Raw genomic sequence first — 24,226 nt, 5'->3', positions numbered from 1 at the left:
TGTATAAACCATTGAAGGCAAACTAATTTGCTCTTAAACTTGTATTCAAACTTAAATAAAATGTTAAAAAACAAAAAACAAAAAAAGAACATCTTTCCTGATTTCTCTACTAAAACCAGACTAGTCTTCATGTTTTAGTTCGTCCCAGAATTCCAGACACTCCCTGCAAGGACCACCCGTGACAGCGCTTCTGCGCAGGCATAGAGGCACCCCACGCCAAAATAAAGAAACGGAGGAACCTGATCATTTTTCCATATCCCTAAGCAGCAGCATCTTTAGGGTGCATAAAAAAAGGCGGGAACTAGTAAAAAAGCAGGAGAATGATTGGACGCGCAGATCTGTACGTCCCGCCCACTTCTATCCCTGATTAGTGAGTGTATTTGGCACATGGTAAAGGGGCCTGTTTCATTGGCTGACAGTCTCCCACGGTCGGGTTCCTCCAGGGATAGGCCCTGCCCCTATCCTGTCCCCTCCTATCCACCCCTCCCCCTTAGCTGTCGACGTGGGGCCGGCGGCCGGAGGCGGTTGGGGCAGGGGTGTTGGTGAGGAGTGGGAGGCGGGGATGGGGGGGCTGCGGCTGCTGGCCGTGGCCCTCACGTGCTGCTGGTGGCCGCAGGGCAGCCAGGGTAAGACCCTGCGGGGCCATTTCAGCTCCACTGCGGCCCGAGACGCTCAGGGGCAGAGCATCGGTCACTTCGAGTTCCACGGTAGGTCCGGGGCCCGGGAGAGGACTGCAGGCGCGTGAGCCCATCCTGCCGGCCGGGCCGCTCCGATGGGGAGAAAGGCCGGGACCCCGCGGCGCCCAGGCCCCTCCCCGCCACTTTGGGAGGCCTCACCTGGATGTCCGCGCCGCCGCTCCCGGAGCCGCAGGGGTGTCGCTGCCACTTGTCCCCACCACTGACCCTGGTATTCTGCACCTGAAAGGCCATTTCGGTTCCCAACCCGCCCCGTACATTCGGCTTCGTCTTTCCAGATTCTTGGATCAGAGAACCTAGGCCCCGTGGTCACCTGTCAATCTGAGCCCAGAAACTGACGCTTCGTGGTGAGGTCTTTTTGTCCCCCCAGACCCACTTCATAAAACCTTATGAAGAGGTTTTGGGAACCAACGAAAACATCGGGTCACACTGTTGATGTAACAGTTTGGCTACTCCGCTATTGATGGAGAAGATCTACTATGAATCATGAGGCCAAAAATTAAGTTCACAAAAGACGTAATTAGCGTCCTTGAGGCGTTATAATTTGTATCATCTCCGTCTCTCCTGAAATCAGAGCCACATTTGATCCTCCTCCAAGATCAATGATTATTTCTCCAATGAATGAAATTGCAATTCATTCTAATTTTGCTTTATGTATTACTGCATTCTCAAAATTTAAGTGGTTTTCTTACATCTTCTTTGTTGTTATGTGCCGTGGTGTTGGTTTTCAACTCATAATGACCCTGTTACGGTTTCCAAAGAGCATTTGGTGGGTTTGAACCCTCGACCAGGTAGGTGGTCAGCAGTCCAGTGCTTATCCTACAGCGCCATACCAAAAGTCTCTTCATCCTCCTGGTACCTCTTAATTTGACTAGTAAAGAGCGCTGGTGACATTGGTTGCTAGCTGTAATGTTGGCAGTTCAAACCCACCAGTGGCTCCACTGTAGAAATGAAGCTGACTGCTTAGAAATGACTTGATGGCAATAGGTTTTGGTATTTCTAGGACTTGGGCCTTGATGAGATTAGGATCCTCTTCATACATAATTCACGTCATACAGCCTTGAGAATTAAAAGCTGTAACTATGAAGCTCTTCAGAATAGTAGCTTAGGGAAGCTATTTAAGAGAAGTGATAGAAACTTGATTTCATGTTGAAAAGGAATTTAAAAGTTTAGGGGCAATTTCAGAACTGGTGGTACAAAAGAAGTACCTGATTTTATTTTATTTTTTTGCTTTGAAGTTTTAAAGATAACTGAGAAAAGTAGGTGAAATCCAGTTTTCAAATTTTAAAAAGAAATACAGCTTGAGGAGTGAAGATGAAACCATGAATTTTACACAATTTTACACATTTTTCACTTTCTGCAGTGGCTGTACAGTGAGTTGACTCTGACAGTAGTATCACTGTAAGAGATGGCACAGTGCTGGGAAACCTGGGACATTGGTAACTGATCAGATGTTACTGGTGACCAGCAGAGTGACTTACACAACCCCAGTGTTATGTGCTGATTACTTGGCAAAGGCTTATACTAAATCCAGGCTTCACAAGAAATACTGGGGAATAAGATATCCTGAGGATATTTTATGTGTGTGTTTTAGCTATCACCAGTGTTCTGCAGGTGGTGGTGTTAAGTGCCTTGCAGTCTGTTTCCACTCATAGAGACCCTATGTGGGATTTCTGAGGAGCTGCTGGTAGGTGTGAACCATCTATCTTGCAGTGCAAATTGACCTTGTGGTCCATTGCTTATCCTGCAATGCCACACCATGTTGTTTTTGTTTGGGGGACAAAAGACTGAAGGGTCAAGATCAGAGTTGTAGGGTGGGTGGGGTAAGGCTTCTCAGTGTAATTCTCATAGAACAGCTCTTGATGCCCTTAGAATCAGCAGATGCATCGTGATAGAAAATATTGCGCAACACAAATTCCCTGGCCTTTTTCTCACCAATGCAGCTTTTACTTTTCTTAAAACTTCTTCTGGATAAACCCTCATGATCATCCTTTGAGAAAATCTATCAAGATTACCCCTTGGAATTATAAAAATACAATCTCCGTAATCTGAGCTGATTTCTGCCTTGAATTTAACTGGCCCCTCAGATCCTCTTGGATTCAATTGAAACCCCGTTGTTTCAATTGGGCCTTTTCTTGAAGACACTGCAATAATGAATAATTATCAAGACTAAGAAAAGTGTGTTACTGAGAGAACTTATCTGCAGCCATCCACCGATCACAGAGACAGTTTAAATACATTTTGTTTGGAATAAATCCTTGTATGTTGTTAGGTGTTGTCGAGTTGCTTCTCACTCATAGTGACCTTATTCACAGCAGAATGAAACACTGCCCGGTTCTGCACCCACCTGACATTCGTTGTTAAGCTTGAGTCCATTGTATGGACTTGCATAAACTGGAAACCCTAGTAGCAGTATTTTTTTTTACTTACTAGTAAGTAAACATTATAAACATTATAAAGTTTTTTTAATGTTTTATTGTGAATTATGTGATAGCTTACATGGTAGAACATTAGCTTTACATTCATCCTATTGTATATCGTTTCATTGCCATGGTTACAATCCACTCCATTGCATGCATCAAAGGGTATACCCTGCAAGCCGGTCATCATCACACAGCCCCTCTCCCTCTCTGGGTCTATAGTTCCCTGCTGTGCCATCTCTCCACGTCATTGTCTCTGCCTCCATCTCTGGCATCACTGCTTCTCTGGGTAGGGTCCCGCACTCCACTCTTCTCCCTTAATGGTTCCAGGGACCTCTGCTCCTGGACTGCAAAGTCAACCACTCCTCTCCTTTTGCTACAAAACATCCACCAACCCTCACAGTCATTCCTGATAACAAGTATTCACCATTGTACCACATGGGACCTAGCCCCATCTCCTTTCATCAGCCCCGCCCAGACAGATTGGTTACTACTCAGTGGAGAGTCACACTGTATAAAGTTTTGAAAGTTCTTTTGTAAGAGTAACAGATACTAAATTTAGTATCAAGTGTAAATGTCCTCCCCCAAACTCATCTATCTAAACTTGTTATTAGCTAAATTTATTTTTTATATTAAGCATACAGTTGAATACTGACAGCCGTGTTATATTAAAACACAAAAACTTGGACAGGAAATTTCTATAGTTTCTGAACCAATGTTAAGGACATGTGGAGTAATTGTAAAATAAGGCAAAAGCGTTATTATAGCGAATGTCTAGATTCCACAGGTGCCGCTATTTATTCAGTGAATTATAAGGAAATACCATGTGGCGCTGTGGGCTAATGCGTCAGACTGCAAAGTCATTTGAACTGCAAGGTCGATGGTTCAAGCTTACCAGCTGCTCCTTGGAAACCCTATACAGGGTCGCTCTGGGTCAGAATCATCTCGATGGCACTTGACAACAGCCACCCATTAATTTTTAGAAATCTGAATAATCTCTTGACTTGCATGTTGACTTGTAACTTTCATTCTAATGTGATTTATTTAGTTAAGTGGACTTTAAGAAAAATTGTGCTTTTTAAACTCCCACTGTGGTACATGTTGTTGTTAGGGGCTGTTGAGTTGGATCGAAGTTATAGCCACTCCGTTCACAACAGAAGAAACCACTGCCAAGGTCTGCACTGTCCTTCCAGTCATTGCAATGATTGAACTCTGTTGCGGTCACTGTGTCAGTCCATCTCATTGAGGGTCTCCCTCTTTGTCATTGACCCTCTGTTCTACCACACATGAGTAGTTCCTCCTGATAATGTGTCCACAGTACTTATTTTTGACAGAGATGTTAACAGAATGCCTACCGTCTCAGTTCTATAAGAGACAAACTCATCTGTGATTTTTGTTTTATTGTTAAGGTGACCATGCTCTTCTGTGCGTCAGAATCAACAATATAGCAGCAGCTATTGGAAAAGGAGCTAAACTGTACCTGTTCCCAGCTCAGGAGTGGCACAAGCTGCAGGAAAGCAGTCATGGTTATAGTTGTCATGAAAAATTAGCCAAAGCTCAGTTGGCAAGTGAGTAAATTCCTTTTTCTTTGATTAGATGCGTTTTTTTACTGCTGAACATTGAAATATATGGTATTTCTTTACTGTATTTATTTTCTGTGTTGTGATGTCAGAGCACAGGTCTCATTGTAATGACACTTTGTGTAGTTGGTTTTAGAAGACAGAATTCCTTTTTCCCCCTTATAGTTCAAAATTCTTGAAAAAACAAGTCAGATAATTTATAAGAGGGTATTTTTCTTCATTCAGCCTCTTAATTCAGACACATAATTCATGCAAATGTGGCTGGTATGTTTTGGCCCACTGTTAACACGGAGTAAATGATAACATCTGTGGAGTTCTTATTATCTTTCAAACACTGAACTAAGCATCAAACATTATTATCTCAGTTAATTGAGTAAATTAGCTCAAGTAATGCTGTTTTGCAATATGTTATTGGAACATGAGCCCTAGTCATTTGGTGCAAAATATGTCATTTTGGAATGTATCACCACTATATCATTTATAAATGTCCGGGTTTGCCTCTGGAGAGGCTTAGTCTTTATTATCTTTAGCTAGTTGCTGAATCTTGAACACATCTATTCTCATCAGCATTTTCCTGAGTATGGATCAGCCATTTAGAGCAAGCACAATTTTTTTCTCCCCCCATTCTTTTTATGAAGAACAGGTGTGGCTATTCCCATACTACCTCTTGGAAGTTCATTGGTTGTGGGAAAATTAGGAATTTGAAAGTCCTCTGAGAAAAAAATAGGAATAAATTCTTCTTTCCCTTGTTTCTCATATATCCCTTGTACTGTGCTCTTCATATGGATAAGTCTGTGGTCGTTTAGTCTGGTCAAGTAAAACATTCATTTCTGCACATCATCTTAACCTTAGCAGCTCTTTGGCTTGTTAGACAGCTAGCCAGCATATGTATAGCAGTAGAAGATCCTTGCCATCAACGTGGGGATGTCTAGACTAGGGATACAATGGTACTGACCAAGTCAGGATCATTAGACTCAGACATCAAAGAGACAGTTACTTACCTACCATTACCCTTTCCCACCCTGAACTTGAGGACTTAATGCAAATACTCATTATTAGCTAGCTTTTCGTTTCTATATCAGTTTGCTCACTTATAAAGTTTTGTTTCACATATAAAAATTTTGACCTACAGTTCCCACCCAGTTCTTGTAATGTCCAAACCTGAGCTCGCCATCCTTCTTATGCAAACCTGACGCTCTTCTAGTGTTCCTTGTTTCAGAAACTGGCACCACCATCCAGCCATTAAACAAGCTTGAAAACAAGGAGTCTCTTACCCTTCACTCCCTTCCAATCTGTCAGTAAGTCCTGAGCTTTTCTTCTAAACATCTCTTGAATTTATCATCTTCTCCATCGATGCCATCACCGTGTTAATCCAGGCTACCATAATATGTTGCCTAAACTATTACGATAGCTATGTCACGTGATTCACCTCTAACCAGAGTGATCTTTCTGAAAAACGGATCTGACTGTATCACTTTGACTTCCTTGTCAAACCCTGCAAATATTTTAGTGGATTCTCACTGCTCTTCTGATAAAAGACTGACCTCCTTAACCTGATTCTGAAAACCAGCATAGTCTAGCCTAGCCTACCCTTCAAGCCTGATCTTAGAGCATCGCACTTGTCACTTCATTTTATTTGGAATGCTCGTTTTCCTGCAGGCGTTTGCACAGCCTTTTCTTCTGACTGTTCTTCCATCACCTCTTCTGTTCCTCCTTGGCCTCCTCTAATGTAACACCTGAGTTTTGAAGCCTCTTATTCTCCCACACAGGGAGCCCTGGTAGCGTAGTGGGTTACATGCTGGACTGCTAACCACAAGGTCAGCAGTTCGAATCTACTCGTCACTCCATGGAAGAAAGATGAGGCTTTCTGCTCCCATAAAGATTTATAGACTCAGAAACCCTATGCAGGGTCACTATGAGTCAGAACCAACTCCATGGCACATGGCACACCACCGCCATTCTTCTGCACAACATTGATTGTACTTGCCACCACCACCACCACCACGTATATAGAGAGACTGTGGTGGTGTGTGCTGTTGGATTGGTTCCTACTCATAGTGATGCTGTATAGTGCTTCTGAACTTTCTGAGAGCTGCAAGCCTTATCTTTCTCCCTATGGAGTGACTGGTGGATTTGAAGTGCAGACCTTGTGTTTAGCAGCCCATCAAGTAGGCCACTACTCCAGGACTACAGAGAAATAAATACAGAGCCTGGTTTTTATCTGAACCACAGAGAAGTTGGGTTAGGTTTCTTAGAGTCCCAAATTAAGTGGTTCTACAGCCTTGGAAACCCTGCACAGGGTCGCTATGAGTCGAAACCAATTCCACGGCACATAACAACAACAACAATATGGATTCTAAAGGAGCTCTGGTAGCGTAGTGGTTACGAATCGGGCTGCTAATCTCATGGTCAGCAGTTCAAAACTACCAGCTGTTCTGCGGGAGAAAGATGAGGCTTTCTGCTCCCGTAAAGATTTACAGCCTCGGAAACCCTATTCAGGGTCTCTATGAGTCGGAACCGACTCCATGGCACCTCACCACCACCATCTGGGTTGGAACCTACTTGCCAGCACTGAACAACAGCAATTGTATCTCTAGGGTGGATTGTAAAAGTTAGTTGAAAAATTCCATGATCATTTGATTCCATGTTTTCACAAACTTTTTGAAGCTCCCTCATAGTTTATGTAGTGGTGGTTATGTTCCGACATGTGGTGATTCTGACTCCTAGAGATCCTGTACAGGGTTTCCAAGCCTGTAAATATTTACAGGAGAAGAAAGCCTCATCTTCCTCCTGAGGAACAGCTGGTCATTTCGAACTGCTGACCCTGAGGTTAGCAGCCTGATTCATAACCACTACGCTACCAGAGCTCCTTTCATAGTTCATACATAGGACTCATAACTTACAAAATTTGTTGGTCTTGTTTCTGTTTATATTTTCCCTTCCTGTTTTCTACCCTATAGAGTAGTGCACAGGTGTTCTTTGGAATTATAGAACACATGGTCTGGGAAAGGGAAATTTTAGAAGAACAAGCAGTAATAGGGGCCATAGATTAATTATATATATCACCAACAACAAAATCCAAGTCTTAAGACTATTTTCTTTTTCTAGCTTTCCTATAGTAGTTGTCATGTTTGTAGTATGTGTATAGATACATTGAAACAAAAAGCATATCCTTCAGTTCTTTACAGTGTAATAGTATTGTGTAGTGGTTGTGTGCTGTTGAGTCGATTCCAACTCATAGCGATCCTGTATAGGGTTTCAGAGGCTATAAATCTTTTTAGGAGCAAAAAACCTCACCTTTCTCCTGTGGAGCAGCAGGTGGATTTGAACTACTGATCTTGTGGTTAGTTGCTCATATGTACTCTCAAGTAATTCGTGGTAGGAAGTGCATTTTCCTGGCCATTAATGAGGCTTTTCAGAATTAACAGACTTTCACCTACTTGATAATGAACTCATTAACTCTATCTGTGGTTCAAGCTCACCAGCTGCTCTTGGAAACTCTATACAGGGTCTCTATGAGTCGGAACCGATTCGACTGCACTTAACAATAACAACAACAACCATTGTAAAACATTTCTGCTGTTATGATCTTTGAAAAGACTGGTAGATTTGAAAATCCTGTAATGGCCAATGTTACTTGACCTACCCTTTCAATTAATGTTTGAGAAGTTAATTTTCAGTCTTCCTTTGTCATCTTTCAGTGGTACTATAAAACCTCAGATTGTGAATATTCTGAAAAATACTTTGCAGGTTTTTAAAACAAACAAATAATATATTTTTAAAAACTGCAAATGATGAGTTTGTAAATTTCCATTTCAAAAAAATTTACCAAGGAAATTCAAAGTAATTTGCTGTTGTATTTAGAAAGAGCTAAATATACTTTCTGTATTGTTCTTTTATACTTTGTATATGTTTTATTTAGTACATTGCATGTTTGATAAGTCACTTAAAGGTTTTAGTATTTGTGTGTGTGTTTTGGTTAGCAGTATTCATTTTCTTTTATAATATGATTGAGCAATTACCATTCAACACCATTCTGTTCAGTTCAAAAGTTTTGTTAATATTTGAGGTACTGATTACTCCAACATAGAATATACATGCTATGCTGTAGTCTTTGTTTCAAAACAAGGATCACACAGTTTTGTCCAAAGGCTTGTTGCTCAAGCTTGCTAAAAAGGCAATAAGACAAAATCCAAACACCACCATCTCTTTTATTCAGCACATTTTTGTCTCTGTTTGATACAAAGCCCTAAAATTTAAAATGAAACATCAAAAAGTGTATTGGTAGAAATATAGGAATGACTTTTTTTTATATCATTGTATCTAAAGGGAAAAGTACAAATGATAAAAACACAGCAGAATTTTAAATAATGAGGTCCAGATTATATAATTTCAATAGCCACATTGTCGAAGTGGTATTTGAGTCTTTTTCTTTTTTCCTTTAGTCGTATGTTCACTTCTTTTTAAAGGTCTTTAAACACTGAACAGAAATTAGAGTCTTTGCTAAAATTTTAGGAAAAGAAGCTGTACAATAAGAAAACAGTATAAATGTCCTTTAAAATAGCCCAAACAACTGTCCATATTAACTGCTGCTGAATGGTACTGCCATTTGTCAAGTCCAGATCCTCAACTTTGAATCGTCTTTATCTTAATCATAAAGACAGCCTTCCCCCACTTTTAATTATTAGCATTTTCAATTATGTACAAAAGTTGAAAGTGTAGTGCAATAACATCTGTCTATTCTCTGCTTAGATTTAAGAATTGTTCATTTATTACATGTGTTTTGTATTTGTATGTATGTGATATTTATTATGACATTCCTAAATATTTCAGCATGCATGTCTTAATCACACTAACATCATTACATCCAAGAAAGTGACTAGGGAATCCCTTAGTGACTCAAACAGATAAGCACTTAGCTACTAGCTCCAAAAGGTTGGCAGTTCAAACCTTCCCAGAGGCTTCTCAGGAGACTGGCCTGTTGATCTGACTAGAAAGCTCACAACCTTGGCAACACTCTGGGTCAATTCTACTCTGATACCCGTGGGGTTACCACTTGATGGCAACTCACAACAAAACTTTGTTTAGAATAGCCTCTTTACATCAGACTTTTGTCGACCGTTTCATTTGCTCCTCACAAGAATCTGAGCTAGGTATGGTAGGTCTCTCCATTTTGCTATTCACGAAACACATTAACAGAGGTTAAGCAATTTATTGCTGAAACACAAGGTTAGTAAGAAGTAGGACCAAGGCACGCTCTGAGCCTACTGCTCTTCATAATCTATGGTGTTTGGGCTACTGCTGTCCTGCCGCCCTGTCTGTAATAGTCTTAGTGAGTGCCTTTGATGTCGGAATTATATGCTAGATTGGAAATGGAGTTTAAACGTCACTCATGTTTCTCAAAGGGAGTGCTATCAGCGTCTTAGGTGGAACATTTCTTTGTTGTGTAAGACTTTAATTGTGCTGCATGAAGTTTACCACAGCCCCCTCAAAATATTTTCCCAGCTCTGGTGCTGAGATAACTCCCCACACATTTCTAAATGCCCTGTAGAGTAGCAGAATTAACCTGGATTGAGAACTACTTATTAACATAATAATCTGTTTTGAAGAAAAGGAGAATGGAAATTTATTTATTAATAAATAATAATGCTAAGTGCTTCAATTTAGACCTTGCACCAGCTCTTTGCTGTAGGGATTGTCTTCATTTACAGATGGAGAAACAGAGCGTCAGTGTACATGTTACTTGTCAAAAGTCGTGTAGCAGGTAAGTATTGGAGCCAGGATTCAACACCCATCCAGAGGTGTCTGACCCACTGTAGCACACTATCTCCTATGGACCTGACTCAATGCAGTCATCGTTACATGTCTGTAATTTCTATATTTTTACTCTCAGAACCTTTCTTAAGACTAATTGAAAAGAGATATTTGGAAGATCTATTGAAAGTATTTGTTAGCCATAGATTTTGGGTATGTTGTTATGATTTCTTAGTGACCCATTTTAAGTTTAACTCAAATAAGGAATTTCCAAAAATGTTACTAAACCCATGTGGAAACTTGGAAGATATTTAAAATTTTAAACTAAAAATGTAATGAAATCGTGTTTCTCGTTTTGTGTTTCATACCACCTCTCTAGTGAGCCTTTTGGATAAAATGTATCATTCTTATCTGCTTTATGATTTGCCAGGCTTATCCCAGTGCTCTTCTGGGATTTCAAAGGCAGTAAAACCGAAATAAAAGGACTCTAATCTCAAATTGATTAGATGGCTAAAACAATGAATACATTTGAGAGTTTTGCTTTGAAAGCGCTATTTTCTTTCTCTTTAAAGTGACTGTGAATCAGACTGAACATAATCTGACAGTGTCTCAGGTTCCGTATCCACAAACATGGCACGTGTTTTACGCAGACAAGCATACATGCAGCGATGATTCTGAGAAACCTCAGGTGGAAGATATCCAATTCGAAATGATGTTGTTAAATCCAGATGCTGAAGGGAATCCATTTGACCATTTTAGTGCTGGAGAATCTGGTAAGAATAAATTTTTGTTTGTTTAAAAATATATATGTTCTAAAAACTGGAAAAGATTTATTAATAAATAGCTTCATGCTGCCATTTTAAAATTTAAAAATTAAAAACATTCTTTGTTCCAACAGTAAGCAAATGGTTAAATGACACTTCTTGTAACATTTTAACAGCTGTAGTCTTTTATAGCACTTGAATAGCTATAATGTTAAGAGAAAAGCAGAACACAAATTTTATACTACACAATTTTCATGTGTATTAAAACATGCAGAAAAGAAACCAGAGAAGTACAACAAAATATTCACTGGTTGTTTTCATATTTGGTTGGTAGAATTATAGGTGATTATTAATTTCCTGTATTCCTTCTACATCTGTTTATTATCTTTCTGATAAATACTTAAAAGAAAGTAAAACTGAGCAATCTAAATTGGTAATTCAATGATTAAGTGAGATTGCAAACTTAGTTATTTTGTATGACTGTCCTTTCACTGGATTGTTTGAGTAGAATATCTTTGAGTTTATAACCATTTTAGGAAGGATTAAAGTCTAATGCTTTCAGGAATCAAATTTATGGTCATAAAATAGTTCATAAAAATTTAGGTTGACTATGGACTGTGTACTGCCCTGCTGAAATGAGATTCCAGCCCAAACAGTAGTGAACCCCTTCTTGTGATTTTGACAGACGTGCTATAAAGTCTCATCGCAGATTTGCAAATTAACATGTCAGAATGAGAACTGAGATCATAGGCCACCTGTCAAAGAAAGGGGTAGGGCGTACGCCTTCATGAGTTCATGACCCATTTGGAAGAGTCAATCTGCTTGGAGAAGATTTCATTTCCATAGTATCTCGTTGGCCATAAAGAAGAATGAGTGCAGGAGGGTGGGAGTATTTAGTTCAAAGTATAGATTGTGATAACTAGAAAAGTTACTTAGGAAGCGTGTGTTGCAAGAAATATATGAAAGATTAAATTTTCTTACATGTATTGTGCTAAGCATTTTAACACTTAATTTTAAAAATTCTTTCTTTGAAAGAAATGACCTATTTGTAAGTATGTCTAGTTTTTTTTTTTTTCTTTATTTCTTTAAAGTTTTCATTGTGAATTGAGTTATAGTTTACATGGGAGAACATTGGTTTTACACTCACCGTTTCTTGCAATGATTACAATCTGTCTAGTTTTTTAATACAAATGATGAACTTAAAAGTCTAAAGTTTACTTACTGATACTTTGAATCAGTGTGAATCATTATTGAAAGTTAACTCAATCCTACCATTCTTGTTTTCTTGTTGAAAGATGTTGACATGTTTATTTTCCATATTTTGGAAAGGCATTAGTGAAATTCAGATCCATAGCATTGGATGGATGGTTAAACAAAACTGCTTTTAAGGTCCCTTTTAACTATAAGATTTCATGAGTTTTCATAACATTTATTTTTAGAACTGGTAAGGGTTCAATAGGAAGTAATGGTCTACTACATTCGCTGGTGTATGTATACCCTGCATTCTCTAGTCCTGGTGGTGGTGTGCTGTGGAGTTGGTTCCATCTCCTAGTGACCCTGTATAAGGTTTGGGAGGCTGTAAATCTTTATAGGAGCAGAAAGCCTCATCTTTCTCCTGCAGAGCTGCTGGGCGATTTGAAGCCGATTCTTTAGGCTCCACAGTAGCCAGGCTGATCCAATGCTTGGCTCAGATTTCTTCTGACCTACCGCTTCCTGTGATTGACTGTGATTTGGTGCACACATTATGTCTAAAAAGCTGGTTTTCTTATACTAAATGAAGAATGTTACATTGATCATGCCATCAGAAATACTAAACAAGGGGCCAGAACCTCACTATAGTATGTTTACTCCCCACTACATATAAATACTAATATTAAAAAAATAATAATCCAAACTGAGTCAGCAGGGATTGATTAATAAAAAGTCCCCAAAGTATTCAAAATATCTGACCTTGTTAATATCTGTCACTTAATAAGAGAACATTATTTTATTGATTCAAATGCCTAAAAACTTTCATGAGTAATGCAACATGGAGTCTAAATTGGTGGTTCTCAACCCATCATTGTGCGTACATCTGGAGAATGTCTAAAAATAAACAGATGCTCACCCCCAGACTCTGGTTGGGTTTGGACTAGAAGCCAGGCATTGGTAGGGTAGTCAAAAGTCATTCTTTGAAGGTGATTCTAATGTTTGGAACTACCTTTTATAAAGTCTATTTCACATTGTTTCAGCAATTTGTTGGCTTTAAAATAAAGCTTTAAGAGGAATTCTGTCTATTATATAACTTCAGGTATGAAATGTATTTCTAAGGAGCAGATGCCAACTAGTTCTTTTTAGGAACTTTTGCCTAATTATCAATTCTGAATAGAGGAAATTGGTTTGTTGTTGTTAAGTGCTGTTGAGTTAGTTCCTACTCACAGTGATCCTGTGTATAACAGAATGAATTACTGCTCCGTCCTTACAATCCTTGCCATGTTTGAGCCCAGGTGTTGCATTCACTGTGTCACTCTATCATTGAGGGTCTGCCTCTTTTCATGGACCCTCTACTTTACTAAGCATCATGTTCTTTTCCAGGGACTGGTCCCTCCTGATAACATATCCAAAGAACATGTGACAAAGCCTTTTCATCCTGACTTCTAAATAGCATTCTGGCTGTACTTATTCCAGGACAGATTTGTTCATTCTTGTAGTCCTGTTATATTCAATATTCTTTGCCAACAGTATAATCAAATGCATCAATTCTTCTTTGTTCTTCCTTATTTATTGTCCAGCTTTTGTATGCATATAAGGTGATTGAAAATACCATGTCTGGGTCAGGCACCCCGTAGTCCTCAAAGTGAATTCTTTTCTTTTTAATACTTTAAAAAGGTCTTTTGCAGTAGATTTTCCCAAAGCAATAGGTTGTTTGATTTCTGACTGCTGCTTCCCTGGACACTGATTGGAGATCCCAGTAAAATGCAATCCCTGACAACGTCATTGTCTTCTGTTTAGCATGTTGCTTACTGGTCCAGTTGTCAGGATTTTTGGTTTCTTTACGTGGAGGTCTAATCCACACTGAAGACTGTAGTCTTTGATCTTTGTCATGGAAACTGGTTTGCTGTGCTTTTTTTTTTTTTTTTTTTTTTTTAATAAAAAAACCTCAGACTTGACTATCATATTTTAGTAAGGGATTTCAGTGACAATAATCAGGTGCAAACATAGCTGCAGTTAATGTTAAAAGTTATTCTTGTTCAGTTTTAGAATTTGTTTTCTCTCAAACTAATTATGTGTTTTCTATCTGCCAAACTTTGGCTAATTCTCTGTTTTATAGACTAGTGGTCTAAAGTTAAAAAAACATGTATACACACAGAGAAAACAAAACTTTGTCAATTGACAAAGTACTAAATAGGAATGGAATGCTCAGAGTAGAACAACAACAACAACAAAAAACCATTTCTTAAAATGGGCTCCTCATTAACTGTATTTATGTTCTTGTTAGAGACCAGAATCCCCAGAATCCTGAGCGTTAAAGCATTGTTAGCTAACAGCACATAAACTGCTTCTCATTGGAATACTTACTGTAGGCTCTGCTACACTTGCCCAAGGTTCCAGTTGTATTCATTCTTCTCTCATCTCTTTGCTCTCATTCATATCCCCAAAGGTAATAGGTTGGGTCTGCCATTGAATTCTGGTAAAATGTGTCTTTACCCACTGGATTTCGTTTGTTTCAAAGTAACAGAAACCTTAAATAGTAAAACAGTAAGGCAGTGAGTCATCTCACGTAACAGGAAGTCTCAGGGTTTCCTCAGCGTGGTTTTTTCAGTTTCTTTGCTATCCTCTGACTGACACTTTGCTCTAGACTTGTTTTCTTCAGCTCAAAATTTACCTGCAGCAGTTTGGGGCATAACATTTAGATCTTGACAACTTCCATTGGAAGAGAAAAGAGAGTTTTTCACTTGAATCTTTTTTAAAAGGAAGGAAACCTTTCCTCCATGCCATTGTCAAGAACTAGGTCACTTTGCTACAAGAGATCCTAAGATTATTTATAGGTTAATGTGTCCAAAGGAAGACAGTCACCTTTAATCCATCAACCATTCTGTCAAAATAAATGGTTAGGTTTGCCTCTTAGCGGCAGGGATGTTGGAATTCCTCTGATTGGTTAGGCGAATTAGGATTTATCTTGAAGTATAGGAGTGTAGATGGACATGGCGGCTGGAGATAGCAGGCTTAGTAGATTCCCAAGAGTGTCTGTTGCAGGTACTGCCCCATGAACATAGTTCATCTATTTTCTCTTCTCTTCTTTCTCACCTCATCATTTAGATGGGCCCAAATTCATGAGTTGGAATCCTACTGGCTGTAGGGTTTTTGTTTCTTTTGGTGTTTTTTGTTTTTTTTTTTTTAAGTTTGCAACACTCTTCCCATTAAGCTTAAATGTTTACCACTTGTTTCATACTCATTTAAGAGTATTCTTCTTCTCAGCAGCATGTGAGATAAACAGATTTTTTTTTTTTTTTAAAGTATGTACAATTTGACATTTCATATCTGTCTGTCTGTTTTGGAGTTCCTGGGTGGTGCAGATGATTAAGAAATAGGCTACTAATCAAATGGTTGACAATTGAAACCCACCTCCTAGAAGTGATGCTAAAGAAAGGCCTGGTGGTCTTCTAAACAGTGACAGCCGTGAACCCCCTGTGGTGAGCAGGTCTGCTCGAGAACATGGACCCCCTGTGGTGAGCAGGTCTGCTCTGGAACACATGAGGTTGCCAGGATTCGGAATTGAGTTTTTCTTTTCTTAAAATCATCTGGTTTACTTTTTTCTTTAATCTCATCTATTTTATAGTTAGATTTTATTTTCAAAGTGAACATAGATTGCTTTCTTCTTGTGAAGGATAAACAAAAATTAAATTAATAGCTGAAGAGAAAAAACAGGGAAACTTTTTCCTAGAGGTGATGTATTTAAAAAACCATCATTTTATCTTTAAAGTATCTTATAGACAGGGTCAAGGTAAGAATAACTTACACATAATTCCGTGAACAAAGTGTAGTATAGATATACAAGTCCAGTTCATTTTATATATTGATATCTCAGCAAATTTATTTTATTTGTTAGTTATATTTTAGCATTTTCTGAAAGTTACATTAATCTTGAATAACACTAAAACTTTTTTTCCGCCCCTCACTGGTGACTTATATCTTATTTTTACAAGTCTTTTCTGTCTATGTTATTCAGGTTCCTCAGTAAATTGTCTGAGGGTTTATTTTTCATAATGGATTTATAACTCAATGGAACCAGTATTTTATCCTTTAATGGATACTCTATTAGGATTATGAATAAATAAAACTTTTAATAGTTAATTTTTTAATACTGAGAAGGAAAAATATAAAGTCAGATTCAAAGCAGGATAGCGTAAAGAATTCTACTGGCTTGTTGTTGTTATGTGCCATGGAGTCGGTTCCGACTCCTAGTGACCCTGTACAGAGTTTCTGAGGCTGTAAATCTTTATGGGAGCAGAAAGCCTCATATTTCTCCCGTGAAAGAGCTGGTAGTTTGAAACTGCTGAGCTTGAGGTTAGCAGCCCAATTCGTAACCACTACGCTACCAGAGCTCCTTCTAATATGTTGGACATTTCTGTTTTCTGGTTTTGTTCTACTACTACAATAATCCTGGGCTTCTGGTCCCATTGTTTCTAAAGTTGGAAAACTTTTTTTCCTATGTAAGGAGTTTAAAAAGAAACTATGCCCCTTGGTTGATTTTCTAAAGTCTCAACATGCCTTGTATCTGGATTACGAGAGTGGAGTGTCAAATAGTATATATGTGGAGCAGGAGAGACACCCAGTGGCTGAAATACTTCTTGCCTCTTTTTTTCTTTTTAAAATTTGTTCTCATCAAAAAAACATGACTGAGATTCAACTGTTTATTGACTAGTTTTCTTCTAATTGCTTTTCCAAAATTATTACCCACACATTAGAACTATTCCCTTCTCTCCCGTTGGCATTTACCCACAATGGGAAACCAGAGCCGGCTCAGTGTTCATATTTGGAGTGGGAGGGGTTGCAGTTGATACTGTCATCTGAAGACTCAGTTGATGCCATTGAGTTCATTCTGACGTATGGCAACCCTGTGGGACACGGTCCAGCTGCCCCATAGGGCCTCCCAGACTGCAGTGTGTATGGAGGGGCCTGAGTGGGTCAGTGGGTAAATGGTTGAGTGCTAACCAAAAGGTCATCAGCTCGAACACCCAGACACTCCGGGGACTCTGACAAGTTTGCTTCTGTAAAGATTTACATCCGTGGAAACCCTATGGGGCTGTTTTACCTCCTCTGCAGGCTCTCTGTAAGTTAAAATTGACTCGATGGCAGTTGGTTTGCAATCCTTACAGAAGCAGACTACTGCCACAGCTTTCTCCCATGGAGTGTCTGGTGATTGCGAACTGCCGGCCTTTCGGTTAACATGGAGTATTTTAACCACCACGCTAGCAAGTCTCTGATTCGAATGTTGTTGTCGAGTACTGTTGAGTTCATTCTGCCTCATATCGATCCTGTGCAGGGTTTCCAGTGCTTATCCTACAGCGCTACATTATTATATGTTAGACAGTAACCTCAAAGCTAGCCTTTTGGCTTATTATAAAAAGTCCTGCAGTATCTGAAAAATAGTCAGAGTGCCTCAGAACACGATTGTTTATCATGATGCTACATAAAGACTGTAAGGAGCTCTGGTAGCATAGTGGTTAAGAATCGGGCTGCAAACCACAAGGTCAGCAGTTCATAACTACCAGCTGTTCCGTGGGAGAAAGGTGAAGCTTTTGCTCCCGTAAACATTCACAGCCTTGGAAACACTCTACAGGGTCGCCATGAGTCAGAACCAACTCCATGGCACATCAGCACCAACACCACCATAGGGGTCTACTCAGAACATTTTTACCTCTGAACATGGCAAATCCTCTGAAGCTTGATTCTAATGGAAAGTTATGAGAGGTTCAGAGCTGGTTTTTCACACTTCAGAATTATCTGCAGGGCTTGTAAAAACACAGATTGCCTGGCCAAGGCCTGCTCTCCAAATATCTAATTAGTGGGGATGGGAGAAAGGCAACAAGTTACATTTCTAGCAAGTTCCATAGTGATGCTGCTGGTCTGGGGACACCACTTAGAGAAGCATTGTCAAGGGATAGGAAAGGCTTGCTAACTGACTAAATCTGTTTCTCAACTTCTTACAAAAGAAATTCACTTTGAGGATCAAAGGTCTTTCTAACTGAATTCTGCAATCATTGCTCTCATTTACTGGTTTTGAACAAGACTGATTTTTATGGTGAATTTTGGACTGGTTTCTTGACTTTTTCCCAGATTGAGTTTAAGCATTATGGTTTAATTTACTTTCTTATGGTACCAACTTAGTCCAAAGTAGAAATTTATTTTTGTTTAGTTGTTTGTTTTTTTTTTACTTTTGTTACAAAAGTGAATGTTTTGACTAATTTTTGAAAAGTTAGAATTACATTGACAGGAAGATTTTGAAACAACCCAACACTGGAAGTGAAATAAGCTCCCTCTCGTCTCTTCCCAGGGTTACATGAGTTCTTTTTCCTCGTGGTCCTGGTGTACTTTGTGGTTGCGTGCATTTATGCTCAATCATTATGGCAGGCTGTGAAGAAAGGCGGACCCATGCACATGATTTTGAAGGTTCTGACGACTGCATTGCTGTTACAAGCTAGTTCCGCTTTAGCTAATTACATTCATTTCTCCAGGTAACTCAAAACCACTAAAACTGTGTTCATCATTAAGTCTAATTAATCCTAATTAGTCCACCAGCATTCTGCGTGCTTTGATTATAAACAATTCTTCCACGTTGGTAATTTACATTAATACTCTCCTCTTCAATTCCCCAGTTACTCCAGAGATGGAATAGGGGTACCTTTCATGGGAAGTTTGGCAGAATGTGAGTATCTTTCTGAACCTTTTTTTTTCCTAAAATAAACTGTCTATTTTGTTTCAACAATACATACTACTTGTTGTAATAGGGCTAGCTAGTCAAGGCTACACTTGACTAGAAGTCACTCTTACTGAGAACAGAGTTACAGAATTCGTTGCCATATGTCCATTAAGCTTTATCTTCTGGACAGTTGTTAATAAGTACAGCATTTTAGTGCTTTTGCTACTGCTGCTGCTGTTGAGTCGATTCCGACTCATAACAACTCTCTGTAGGGTTTCAAGGCTGTAAATCTTTATGGGAGCAAAGAGCCTCATCTGTCTCCCATGGAGCAGTTGGTGGATTTGACCTACTGACCTTGCAGTTAGCAGCCCAACACATAACCCACTATGCTACCAGAGCTCCTTTTTTGAGCGTTTTTAAAGCATATTTATATACTTGGATTTTATCCTTAGGTATGTTTATCCTTGTTATGCAGATAAAGACATTTTACAAATGTTAGTGTGCTGTTCCGTGGTAGACACAGCCTGAGGTATTGAGTCTGCTAGAGCCCAGACTCAAGCCCAGTTTTCACCCCAAGCTGAACTTGTCCCCCATCCCCACCCCCATATCACCTCTGTTTCTGTTATACTGACATTTTTTTCTTTGTTTCCCACCTATGATTAACCTGAACTCATAGCTTTGTTCTTTATTTATAAAAGGAGCTCGTGTGAAGTGATTCTTAATATTAATTACTTAAAAGTTCCTAAAATCATGACTTGAAATTTAGAGAACTCCAGAGGTACATCAGCCCTATGCCATTCTTTGTCCTGGAAAACTAGTAAGATTTGCTCTTAAAAAGCAGGTCTTGGCCAATGATATAGCTATGGTCATCAAAGGAACTTGATAATAGTACAATGACAGACCTATAGATCAGTGGAACTGAATTGAGAGCCCAGATGTAAATCCTTTCATCTGTGGACAGCTGATCTTTAACAAAAGGCAGAAATCGGAGAGATAGTCACTTTAACAAATGGTGCTGGTAAAATTGAATATCCATTTGCAGAACAATTCAACAAGACCCATAACTTATAACATACACAAAAACTAACTCAAGATGAGTCCAAGACTTCAGTGTAAAATTAAAACTATTACGATCATCAAAGGAAAAGTAAGGGCAAGCTTAAGGGCCATAATTTATAGCTTAAGAAGACTACCAAACCTAACAATGCTTCAGAAGTAGAGGAAAAGCTAGATGACTGGTGCCTTTAAAAGTCAAACACGTGCATCAAAAACCCTTTTCAAGAGAGCAAAATGAATGCGTAGACTGGAAAAAGCTTGTTTTAGCAATAACATATCAGACAAGTGACTGATCTCAAAAGTTTATTAAAAACTTTGAAACATGAACAACAGAAAGACAGAGGACTTGCACAGACACGTCATCACAGAAGACATACATGCAGGTGACCAAAAAACACATGAAAAAAATGCTCACAATCATTAGCCATTGCTGTTGTTAGGTCTTCAAATCGGTTCTGACTCATAGCGACCCTGTATAGGATTTCCAAGGAGTAACTGGTGGGTTTGAATCACCAAACTTGAGGTTAGCAGTCCAGTGCTTATCTTGTAGTATCAGATTCCTTATTAGCCATTGTTGTTGTTGTTAAGTACCACCGAGTCAGTTCTGACTTACAGCGAACCTGTACAGGGTTTCTGGTGAGTTTGAATCACTGACCATGTAGTTCAAACTGACCTTATAGTCCGGTACTTATCCTTCAGCACTACATCAGGACTCTATTAACTATTAGAGAGATGAATAGAGAGGCCAATCAAAGCAGCAATGAGATAGCATCTCACCCTAGCAATAACAACAAAGTTCAGAAAACCAGAAAAAATGCTGGCTGGCTTGTGGAAAAATTGAAAGTCTCTTGCATTGCTGGTGGTGGTGTTGTTAAGTGTCAAGTCATTTTTGACTCTTAGCAACCCTGTATAGATAGGGTTCCCGAGGAGTGACTGGTGAGCTTGAACCACTGACCTTGCGGTTCACACTGACCTTGCAGTCCAGAGCGTTAACCCACAGTGCCACATCAGGACTCCGAAACTGCTGGTAGGACTATAAAATTATAATACAACCACTGTGGAAAATGGTACGATAAAGTTCAAAAAACCAGGAAACAAAAAAATGCTGGCAAGGATATGGAGAAATGGAAGTCTCTTACATTGCTAGTAGGACTGTAAAATTATACAATCACTATGAAAAATGTATGGTACTTCCTTAAAAAGTTGGAAATAGAAATGCTATATGATCCAGTGGATTCCTGGATCACTGTAGCATTGTAGGATAAGCATTGGGCTGCTAACCACAAAGTCTGTATTTCAAACTCACCAGCTGTTCCTCAGAAACCTTATACAGGGTCGCTATGAGTTGGAATCAACTCAATGACACTTTACGACAACAGCACATGATCCAGTAATCCCACTATTAGGCATATAACCTAGAGATTTAAGAGCTGTGATGTGAACAGATATATGCACACCCATGTTCATAGCAGAATTATTCATAATAGCAAAAATATGGAGACAACCTAAGTGCTCGACACCACATGAATGGATAAGTAGACTGTGGTGCATACATATAATGGCATATTACACAATGTTAAAAGGATAGTGAAGAGTCTGCAAACCACCTCATAAGAATGATGAACCTAGATGATATTGTGCTGAGTGAAACAAGTCCATTGCAGCAGGACAGATAGTATATAAGACCACTATTTTAAAGGTTTACACATAGAAACATTATTTGATAGTTATCAGGAGTGGGAGGGGCAGGGAAGGTAAAATCACTAACTAGAGAGTTGTTGCTAGGTACTGTAAAGTCCGTTGTGACTCATAGCGACCCCCCTGTAAAGGGTTTCTGAGGAGAATCTGGTGAATTTGAACCACTTATCCTGTGGTTCAAACCGACCTTGCAGTCCAGCGTATTATCCCCCAGCGCCACACCAGAGAGCAGACACATAGTAATTTGGGTGAAGGCGTAGGCAGTATACAATAAGCACAACATGACTAATTCAAAGGAAGCCACTGGGAGGTGCACTAAGAGTGAAAAACCAGAAAAGTAAATATTATTTTATACACAATCCTCCAGTCATAGAATAAAAACAGCATCTACAAGTAGATACATAGACATACAAGCTGAACTAATGTGGAAAGGCAATTGGGCATACAGCCACGAGTATAGATAGGTTTATTGTCGTGTGCTGCTGAGTCGGTTCCAACTCATAGTGACCTTGAATAGGGCTTCCGAGACTGTAAATATTTATAGGAGCAGTAATCCTCATCATTCTCCCAGAGTTGCTGATGAGCTCGAACCACCAACTTTATGCTTTGTAGCCCAGTGCTTCTACAGAGTCACTGTACTCCCATATATAGGCTTAGCAGACATATGCCTACATAAGTATTTGTGTGTGTTGTAAATGTATCCAAGGATATTATGGAGCAGACAGAGGGCAGAGTTCTGAAAATGTATTATTCATAACCAACACTTTGAAGGAATGACTGTAAGGCACAAGGAAACAGTTGTTCCAAAGAGTGAATGGACCACAGAAGGACAACCTCCACTTATCCTGAGGCCAGAGAATTAGATGGTGTCCAGTTACCACTTCCTACCACTCTGATCAAGATCACAGTAGAAGGCCCTGAATGGACAGTGAGGAAAAAGTAATAGAACAAAACTCAAAATCATAAAAACGATGAGACATACTGTCTGGTAGAGACTGGTGGTACCTTGGAGACTGTGGCCCTTAGACAACCTCAGATCTCCACCCCTGGGGATCAGTATCAGTGAAGCAGTGATAACAGCAAGGGGTAAGAACTCCTTAGACTAATCCAGTCTACTAGATCAAAAGGGCAGCATTTACCCAGGGATAAAGCTACCAAGGCAAGAAGGGTTTGCACAGTGGAGGAAGGGAAATGGGGAATTTAGGGAGGAGGTGCGAAGAGTACTGCTAAACTGCAACCATGGTAACGAAATACAATGTGTAATCCTCCTAGAGTTTACTTCTTACATTCCTACTTTCTCTCCTAGTTTCTTTATTCAGTAATACAGAGTGTCATACGATGACTCTGTAATCATCTCGGGACCCATTCGTCCTTTGACTTACAAAGATTCTCAAACTTCAAGTGCTTTTGCTTTCCAGTGTGAAGAGGACATGTACTGTTCACCTCCTAGGCATGAGCAGTAGTATCAGAGCCCAGTTTCTTTATCTCTTTTTCTCTTAAATGACATTTGGATATTTACTAGAATCAGAGAATTTTAGAGCTAGACAAAAATCTTTGGAATAATTTAGCTTATGCATGTTTAGATGAAGAAATTGAGGTCCAAAGACACAAAACACACAGAAATCAACTACTGGCAAAGCTAGTATTGTAATTAAAGACTAGAATTTTTGTCCACGTCTGCTGTGTACCCAGAAATGTTTTAGGCTGTGTAGGTACAATGGTTAATGCACTTGACTGCTACTTGAAAAGTTCTCAGAGGTTCCTTGGAAGACAGGCCTGGCCGTTTGCTTCTAAAAAAACAGATATTGAAAACCCTGGAGTTCTACGCAGACACGTGAGTGAGGTCAGCATGAGTCAGACTAAAGTCAACGGCAGTATCTTCGTTGAAGGTTAAAAAACAAAAGTTTAAAAAACAACAGTAAAACTTGTAATAAATTGATGTTGCTCATTTATAGTAGTTCTGACAAAGGATTTGATTTGTTAGTAGACTAACATTTTAAGCCTGAATGGGATTTTTGTGTGTTTGTTTTTTTTTTTTGACAACATGTAAGCAGTGTTCTACCTATGTTATAGAATATATCCGTGTGTGTATTATTTAGTACATAAAGAAATGACCCAGGAAATTAGGGTTTTCCCAGGTAGTTTGTTGTTGTTGTTGTTGTTGTTAATTATCAACTTAAATGGGAATAGTCCTTTGTCTTAATTATTTACTAATGTTATTGAGTGTGTATTTGTGAAATGTTTAATAAAATGAATTAGTATCACAATTATTTTAAAACTATAATGTTAAGAGTGTACTAGATCTAAAATTTCATGACATTTTATATCATTATATGTTGTTGTTGTGAAGTGCTGT

At 39.1% G+C, this 24,226-nt stretch overlaps 1 protein-coding gene across 1 annotated transcript in view; it reads left to right on the top strand.

Annotated features, from left to right (window-relative positions):
- Positions 1 to 486: 486 nt before the first annotated feature.
- The window catches only part of GPR180 (G protein-coupled receptor 180), a 35,804-nt gene continuing 12,064 nt past the window's right edge, over positions 487 to 24,226 (top strand). Inside the window, exons 1-5 of the mRNA XM_006832004.1 lie at positions 487 to 707; positions 4,525 to 4,683; positions 11,022 to 11,222; positions 18,751 to 18,931; positions 19,073 to 19,122. Coding sequence (XP_006832067.1) covers positions 563 to 707; positions 4,525 to 4,683; positions 11,022 to 11,222; positions 18,751 to 18,931; positions 19,073 to 19,122 — 736 coding nt within the window. The 5' untranslated portion in view covers positions 487 to 562. The remainder of the gene's footprint in view (positions 708 to 4,524; positions 4,684 to 11,021; positions 11,223 to 18,750; positions 18,932 to 19,072; positions 19,123 to 24,226) is intronic.

This window comes from Chrysochloris asiatica, unplaced genomic scaffold (genome assembly GCF_000296735.1).
Source record: "Chrysochloris asiatica unplaced genomic scaffold, ChrAsi1.0 scaffold00005, whole genome shotgun sequence".
Lineage (NCBI taxonomy): Eukaryota > Metazoa > Chordata > Mammalia > Afrosoricida > Chrysochloridae > Chrysochloris > Chrysochloris asiatica.
This window is presented reverse-complemented; position numbering and strand designations above follow the sequence as displayed.